The sequence below is a fragment of the Atta colombica genome, unplaced genomic scaffold (assembly GCF_001594045.1).
Source record: "Atta colombica isolate Treedump-2 unplaced genomic scaffold, Acol1.0 scaffold12, whole genome shotgun sequence".
Classification (NCBI taxonomy): Eukaryota; Metazoa; Arthropoda; class Insecta; order Hymenoptera; family Formicidae; genus Atta; species Atta colombica.
Window position 1 is genome coordinate 5,118,211 of NW_017259206.1, and position 8,900 is coordinate 5,127,110.

An 8,900-nucleotide genomic window follows, 5' to 3' on the forward strand; every position below is an offset into this window, starting at 1 on the left:
TATACAAATATATATATATATATATACAAATATAAATAAATATTATATATAAATATGACATTCTGTTTATCAAATATTTGTTGCAAATATAGTTTAATGTTATTGTTTAAGTCTTTATATATGATATACCTGTTTCTTTGGTCTATTAGTAAATAATAGACCACATTGGCCTCTCATCGAGTGGTTCTTCATTGCATTAGCTAATTTATGTATACCTTCTGCAACTTCGGTTTCCTTTGATTTTCCCAGACCCAGTGCAATTATTTTGAGCTTTCCAAAGAAAAGTTTACTGTCTTTCCACTCAGAACGTAAATCAAGAAGCTTAGTGTTGCGTGTATTTTGAATAGAGATTAAAAATATGCAACTGTATTCTTCCACACATTTCTTAACATCTTCCATAATCCTCTGTTTTAAAATTAAACCTTTTTTATCGGTTTTAGTGAGAGAAACTGTGAAATAAAAATATTTTAAACAAATATTTTAAAAATATTTTTAACAGTGTCATATATTTATTTTACACATATATTCTTTTTCATTATAACAAAGTACAAAAAATAATATTGTTTAAAATTATTATTACATTAAAACTACATGATATTACTCATGAAATTAAATTATAACTTTTTTGGAGGTTAGTTGTAACAAGCTGTTTCTAAAAATATTTCTTACAAAAATTCGCACAAATGTACAAAAAATATTTAAGAAAATTACTTTTTTTATCCCTCTTTGATTTCGGCATCTTTGAAATTAAATTCTTTCGCAGATTAAAAAATATAATAAAATTGTTTAAAATTTATGCCTGACACCCATGTGCTCACATGTGATAATTTTGTGATTGGACGTGAGTTTAGACATTATAGTTACATTATAGTTAGTAGAGAGAGCGCTACACGTAGCGAATTGGAATAAATTGGAATAAATAAAAGAGAAAACTTTTTATATATCTAAAATTTTATGTTATTTATTTAGATACCAATAAAATTCTCTTTAATCTAGATTTTTAAAAAGAATTATTTTTAATTTCTCTTAGAGTATTTGTGTTTTTTTTATTAATTTTCAAACATATAATATTATCTATGTTATTACGCACACAATTTTAAATCCACTAAAACATTTTTAAACAAAAAGACCAAAATTTCCTCCAGAAAAATCAAACAGAATTTCTGAAGAAAAGGTGATAGGTTTGAAAGAGATAAATAAATCCAATTAAATTTCTCTACTTTGTTCCTTTATATATAAATACTTGAGTCCCACTAATCTAAAATTAATGTTGATAGTAATAAAATTTATAAATATAAGATTACGAGTACAATAAGATTAAATTTATATCCATTAAATTATAAATCTTTTTTAAAAAATGTTAAACAATTCAATTTTCTTTACATCTGCAACTTGGATTATTTTTATTAAATATATTAAGTGTTAATATATTATCTAAATTATTTAAAATAAAATCTCTAAAATAAAAAGATTTTTAACTCTTTAGAGTGAATCTTGAAGAGTGAGATTTCACTCTCCAAAGTAACGATTCACTCTAAAAACTTTAGATCTGGTTGCATCAACATTACTTTGATTTTAAATTATAACATTTTTTTTTAAAGCCAAGAGAGAAAAAGAGAGACAAAAAGAAAGAAAGAGAGAGAGAGAGAGAGAAAGAGAGAGAGAGTTTTAAGTTTCGCTTAAAGCTAAAATAATATTGATGCAATCGAGAGAAAACTCGTTTCTTTTTGCAAAAACATTTTCGATTATCTCATAAATATTTGAATCCTGCTGATTTAAAATTAATGATAGATAGTAAGATTTATAAATATAAGATTACGAGTATATTAATACTGTAAGATTAAATTTACTTCGATTATGAGTATATTAATATATCACTTCCTCTAATTTACGCGAAGGAGCAAACGAGCGATTCAAATCGGCGCGCCGTGTCACGCCGGAAATGGGCGCGCGAGCGCCGGGCAAGATGGCGGTTTCCGCTAGTCGCGCCAGTGCATTCAGCGAGAACGTAGTGAACGGTAGCTGTTGAACACGTCGAGAGCCCGATTTCCCAGGCCACTTACAGCACTCCGAAGGTGAGTCCGCTTCATCTGGTAGTTGTTCATCTTCATCGTTACATCCGACGTCGGAATTGCGACCATCTTTGGCCGCGTCCACGACGGATCGCGCGACGTGCGCCGCAACGCGGCTCGTGTGGACCCCGTAGCCATGCCGCCCGACGTCGTCAGGGCGGTCCGCTGCTCGGGGATCTCGCCGGCGACGATGGTCGCCGTGTATTTTGCACCTCTGTAAAGATATTAACGAGATCGAATCGGATCTCGCAGGATTATATCCAACGGGATGATCATTTCGAGCGAGATACGAGCGACGGATTTGTCTCTCTCTCTCTCTCTCTCTCTCTCTCTCTCTCTCTCTCTCGCTCGCTCGCTCGCTCGCTCTTTCAGCTATGACTTTCGTGCGCGATCGACGGCCTGAAGGCGGCCGCACCGATGACGCACGAGACGCTGTGCGAGGAAAAGAGAAAGAGAGTGCGAGGAGTGCCAGTCGTCTCGTTCCTCGCAGCCGCCATGTTGCTCTCGCGGCCGGCGACAAAATTTTTCGCACGTTGCCGGGCTATCTCGAGGAAATGATGCGTCGTGAGGATGTATCTGCGTTGTTACGGCTGGTTATCAGATAAGAGACGATAAGAGACGATTAAAAGTGATGATTAACGAGAGGAAAGGAGGAAGACGGCGGAGCTTGCTCGCCCGATCATCGATCGCTTTTTTTTTTCCTCTATCTCCATCTCTTTCTTCTCGTCTGCCTCTCACTCTCTCTTTTCTTTCTTTCTCTAGATTCGTTTAACCCTTATTTACAGAACCGTCTATAAGGAGTTATTATTTGCGATGTCGTAATCGTCTTTCGGCGTCGTTTAAAAATGTCTCTAGCAGTTTCACGCGCAGGTGGGTGGTGCGTTAATTGCGCGTCGCGAAAGGAGAGGAGGGTTTCATATCTTTATCGACGAGTCGCGAGATTAATAACGTAAATAATTGCAGCCGAGGGCACCTCACGCAATGACGGAGATCGATTGTGTATTTTAAAAGAGATGAAAATTGTAAAAGTGAGCAAATTCTCTCAGTGTTGACCAATGAAGTTGTAAATATTTCAATAAACTCGCCCACTTTTATAATTTTCATTTTGTTTTAAAAGAGTTGATTGTGTATCTTGGAACGAGATGAAAATTACGGAAGTGAACAAATTTATTAGATGTTTATCAATGAAATTATAAATATTCCAAAAATTCGCTCACTTTTGTAATTTTCATGCATATCGTTTCAAAGAAGTCGATTGTGTATCTTTGAAGCGAGATGAAAATTACAAAATTGAGCAAATTTACTAGACGATGATCAATGAAATTATAATTGTTTCAATAAATTCACTCACTTTTGTAGTTTTCATCGATCCGGGATATACATTTTGATCCCAACATCTGGGAGATCAATTATGAATCTTGAAACAAAATGAATATTACAAAAGTGAGTAAATCCATTTTATATCTCTATAAAAGAATAACTGTTTGGCTAAAATATCTAAAAATTTAGTTAAATACAAATCTGAAAATAATTTTGTCAAACTATAGAAATACTTCTATAAAACGCTTAAATGTTGATGACAATGCTGCAAAAAGTTGCAACATCTTAACAATCAGTTTAAGTCCCAATAATTATTTTGATACTCCAAACGCAATTTTCAGATTTATACTTAACTAAATTTATAGGTCAGCAAAACCGTTCTTTTTGTATAGGTACAATGAAAAGCACATACAATAGAAGCAAGGAATAAAGCCTTATACACAATTGAAAAGCAGCAATAGGAACAGGATAAAGATCGTATAACAAAGTCTAGCCACGAGCAATTTTATCAAAACAAGAGTGAAAAAGAAGGTTATTGTACATATTGTCTCTTTTTATATATGTTATCTCATTCTAACTTAGCTATCTCACTCATTCTAACTTATTGAAGTTAACAAAAACAATGGACCAATTAAAAGTTTGTCATCTCGTGACCAGATTCTATTATAGGATCTTTAGAGAAAAGGATCTTTAGGAAATATCAATTTTCGACCTCTCAGAAATTGTTATCCCAGAATATATAGTTTTTAGATACATTGATGTGTGTTAAGCGGCATCTACAATGAGATTGTAAGATGTAAAACTTAAACTTTAAGGACTAAGCCGTAAGAAATTGTCGATACAACCAATCATGGTCGACTATTCACTTTACTTTTTTTGATTATGATTAATCAATTTCTTATGTGGCTTTCATTATGCGAGCCGCTTTATGCTTTTTCTAGAGTTTAATTTTCACTTCGTTTCAAGATACACAATCAACTTTCTGGTCACAATTTAGATGATGATGGAGGTAAGTGGAGATTTCACTGTGGTAACGTGTTGTTTTTGAACAATTATTCACCTGTACTTTATGTACGCTTCTCGCGCACAAACTGATAAATGTGAGAAGCTGAGGTGATCCATGGAACAGGTGATCTACATGTGTCACGAACGTGTACATCTGTTCTCACGTTACTTGTTAATATGGCCGGAGGAAAACGCGTCTTTATTCTACGTTAATTGTTAAAACACTTGAATCTATTTTGAAATTCACAAGAGCTTGAGAGAGAGAGAGAGAGAGAGAGAGAGAGAGAGAGAGAGAGAGAGAGAGAGGTCTCAATTCCTATTACTGAATTCCAATTACACGAAGGAAAATGATCTCGTTTCTCGAAGACGATACGTCGCTACTCATTAATTAAATCCATTCTATAATAGCGAATATTTAAGATTTCTATTTGGAAAAACTTGGAAACTTTCTCAATCATGAAATTTTTATCTTTGAAATTCAGGGATTTTCATGGAATTTATTGGGAATTTATTTATATAAGGAAATTTTTGAAATTTTACTTTTAAATTTAAATTCAGTTTTTTGAAAGCTTTGCTTTTTTCATAATTTTTCTTGATAATATAAAATGTAGACAATCAATTAGCAATAAAGCATACATATATATTTTTGTATGTTTGCAAATTTTTATAAGAAACTCGGCAATAGTAGAAAAAAATACACAATGAAAGAGCTCATTGATTTTTTTTCTTTATTGCGTCTAATTGTAAAATAGGACAGATAGAATTTCGTGAAAACCTTCTTTTAATTTACAATATATTTGTTTGCATTACTTCCAGTTTCGAAATTGATCAGTTTTCTAAAAGTAGATACTCTAATCTAGAATTTTAAATAAAAATTACTGGAAAATCCGGGTTCTTAGAAAATATTTTTACGAGATTTCAATAAACATTCTGTGAAATTATTTAATTAGGAAAAGTATCTCATTTACAAAAACGAAAGATATTACGTAATTTCCACGTTCTCATATTAACAGTTGAACATTTGACATTTGACAATCAATGTTCTGCTGTATATCGCTTTATTGCGATCCAGCTGCGTCGCAAATGGCACAGTTGTTTTTCCATGGCATTAATATAACGAACCTAGAGATGTTAATAAATTCATTACGAATTCGTGTATACATGTGTGGAATATAAAGTGACCCTTCGAAATAACTTATATTAGGTTTATTCTTTTTAGTTGAACTGAATTGCAAAGTTCATCTTTTTTTTCTTTACGTTTTAGAAAAAAAGAAGAGAAAAGATAAATAAAGTTAAAAAGAACAAAGTTTTTAATATGATATACTTTGACCCAAAACGAATCTTCTGCCTCCTCTCGAGGCTTCGCTAATTCGAGATTTAGGTATATAATGAATGATATTATCAGATTATCTATCTATGTTCCTGCCCACCTTGCCTCTAGGTCATCGAACAGCCGGCGAGGTCTACTCTTTTCGCCAAGGTCGATACCCTCCATCTCACCTTTCTTCTCCCTTCACCATCTCGTCATCTCCGTGGATCTGCGTATTTGCGTAACAAGCGAAGGTCTCTTCTACGTTCTAGAGGCCATCGCATTCCTCATTCTTTGCGACAACTCTTGCGATTACTCGCGGTTGTCACCATTCATCCAGCCTTTCTGATCGCTATCTACCTAAACTTAAGCATGAGAAAGAGAGAAAAGAAGTATTTCTAAAAGTATTCAATAATTTAAGGGAACATTTTTATCAAAACTCATGTCAGATTATTAGTATTTGTTAAATTTAAGAATAGTCATCTGGGGTATTTTTATATCTCAAAAAACGCGAAAAAATCTGATTTGTAAAATATTATTTTGCATATTGTTTAACATATTTATCTTTTTTAATAATTATTCTTGACGAAACTTTAAATATGTAATTCTATTCGAAAAAAATAGCATTTATATTAATTAAAATTTTTTATTTAAAAAAATATAATAAGTTATTGAATGTTCCTGAACTTATTATGAACTTTTTAATATTTGTTTAATTTCTACTCACCTGTTTTACATGTATCAGAAAATTGTGATTAAATTCATATCTATAATGTTCTAGAAATATTAATAAATCGGAAAACAATAACATATAATATGTTAATATAATAGTAATTATTTCAATTGGAGTTAAAAACATCCCAAATCAGATTTACATAAAAAAAATTAGGTGACTATTTCCGAGTTAATTAAAAATGATTGCAAAAATTAGAAGATCTTAAATTAAATATAAAAAAAACTAAGAAATTACAAAAAGAAATGGCGAGTAATAATATTCATTTAGAAGATTCGATGTCAAAATGATCTAAGAAGAATACGATTTAAAAATTTGGAATATTTTAATATTTTTTACTGCAATTACAAAACGACATATTGTGGTCGATATTATTTTTTGTTTTTTGACGTGATGCTCAAAAGAGATATATCGTATCTAATGTATAAGTATAATCATGTAAGGTAAGGATAAAAAAATGACGCGCTCGATTGGATCAGAGTAATGCGCTACTTTGTGAATCTAAGAACTATGGACTATTATCGGTTTCGCGGAAAGCAAGATGCGGGTTAATTGTGCTTGATATATCGATTTACGGTGTAATCTGTCGAAGCAATATGACTAGCTAGGAGATACAGGTGAGTCTCATTTATCATATTCCTAGGAACATGATATAGTCTCGTAATGAAAGAAATTTTCAAGAATTTAGAAATAAATCCTTAAAACCATAAACTATGAAGTAATATTCATGATTTTTAAATCTTTGGCATCTGTAAGTCCGAATCTACAATAGATGTTTTAAGCCATAAGAAATTGATCAATTGCAAGCGAATGTGAGAAGAATAACTGATTGTGATTCGTCCATTCCTTATGGCTTAAAGCTTAAAAATCTATTGTAGATTCGGTCTTAAAAAATATTTTGATGAGAACTTCAAACAATTCTCAGAAATTGTTTCAAGCAATTATATAAAATAATATTACAAACTGCCATATAATATAATTAATTTAACGGTAATTTAATATTAATATGTTTAAATAATTGAGTTGCCCTCGTTGCATTTACACATTATTAACCGAAACAAAATCAATGTCGAGATGGTATATTGATCGCATATGTTCCTATATATGTACATATGATTGTTTATTATACTCCAATACTGCGACACATACGCATATATACACAAATGCTTTCACGTATCCTGGGAGAGTTTACAGCAATTACTCTGCTGCATATTGCGTCGTAATCAGAGTATTAATTTAATCACGATTCTCGATTGTGGTACCGTGCGAGGGAGGCTTCGTTTGCCTGTTTTAATTGATAACCAATTAGATTTGTTCAGTAATGCATTGAGCGAAGTCAGCGTTCGATACTTTTAAATTTAATTTAAACTATCGGGATTTGTGTCGAGCATGCAATATATCGTGTAATGTATCATACACTGAAAAAAAAGTAATAGATACCAACATTACCAGGTAAGAATTGCCAAACAAGGATTATTAATCTGCAAAATTAAATCATTTGGAATTATAAATGTAATTATAAACAACTGATACATTTAATCGGCTCCATGTTGTTTGTAATATCGATGAGCAAACAAATAAATATTGATAATTCGTCGAACTAGTATATATACAGAAATATATATGATTTTTGGGAACATATTCTGTTCATCGGAATGAAAAACTGATTGACGCGGACGTGTTATATAAAATTCAAGTAAATGCCTGGACAGAATCGAATTATACATGTATACTAAAAAGAGTCGAGCTATCAAATATTGAGTGAAATAATGCCAATCAAATGTTCGATTAACCATGTAACAAAAATAATTTTACTTTCTTAAATATTTAGTAACCAATTATCAATCAAATTGTTATATTACTATGTTTAATATTTACTAAATTACTATTTAGGAACGTAAACTTATTTTCACTTATATTAACATTTGATTGACATTATTTTACTCAACATTTAGTAGTTCGATTTTTTTTAGTGTATATCATTCGATTCCATCCAGGTATTTGCTTGAATTTTATATAATATATTCGCGTCAACCAGTTTTTCATCCCGGATGAACAGAATATGTTAGTAAAAATCTGTATCTTTCCGTATATACCTGTTCGACACATTATTTATTTGTTCGCTCGATATTGCGACCAACATGGAGCCGATTAAAATTAGTAACTTATGCTGTTTGTAATTACATTTGCAATTCCGAATGATTTAATTTTGTAAACTAACAATCCTTGTTTGGCTTTAATTTTCACTCGTATATTAAGACATAACTTTTAACGGCTTCTTTAACCTTTAAGCGCTTAAGTCGCTTTTTTAAAGCTTTATTCTGTAAAAGAAAAATGAAAAGTATATTTCCCAGAATTTTTTTATATGTATAAAAAGAACGGCTTATGTATAAATCAATTCACTGAAGTCTTTTTTTTAATGTTAATTGTTTTTACATTTCTTTATCTTTATAATATATAT

At 31.3% G+C, this 8,900-nt stretch overlaps 2 protein-coding genes across 3 annotated transcripts in view; one reads left to right on the top strand and one right to left on the bottom strand.

The window, feature by feature from the left end:
- LOC108694430 (mRNA turnover protein 4 homolog) overlaps positions 1 to 2,348 on the bottom strand; it is a 3,004-nt gene extending 656 nt beyond the window's left edge. Inside the window, 5 exon segments of the mRNA XM_018203923.1 lie at positions 130 to 449; positions 712 to 754; positions 1,879 to 2,229; positions 2,231 to 2,267; positions 2,269 to 2,348. Of these exon segments, the coding sequence (XP_018059412.1) occupies positions 130 to 449; positions 712 to 754; positions 1,879 to 2,229; positions 2,231 to 2,267; positions 2,269 to 2,348 (831 nt within the window).
- Positions 2,002 to 8,900, top strand: part of LOC108694429 (14-3-3 protein zeta) — a 69,595-nt gene continuing 62,696 nt past the window's right edge. For both annotated transcript variants that reach the window (XM_018203920.1, XM_018203922.1), the window contains exon 1: positions 2,002 to 2,075. The gene's annotated coding sequence lies outside the window, so the exon portion shown is untranslated. The remainder of the gene's footprint in view (positions 2,076 to 8,900) is intronic.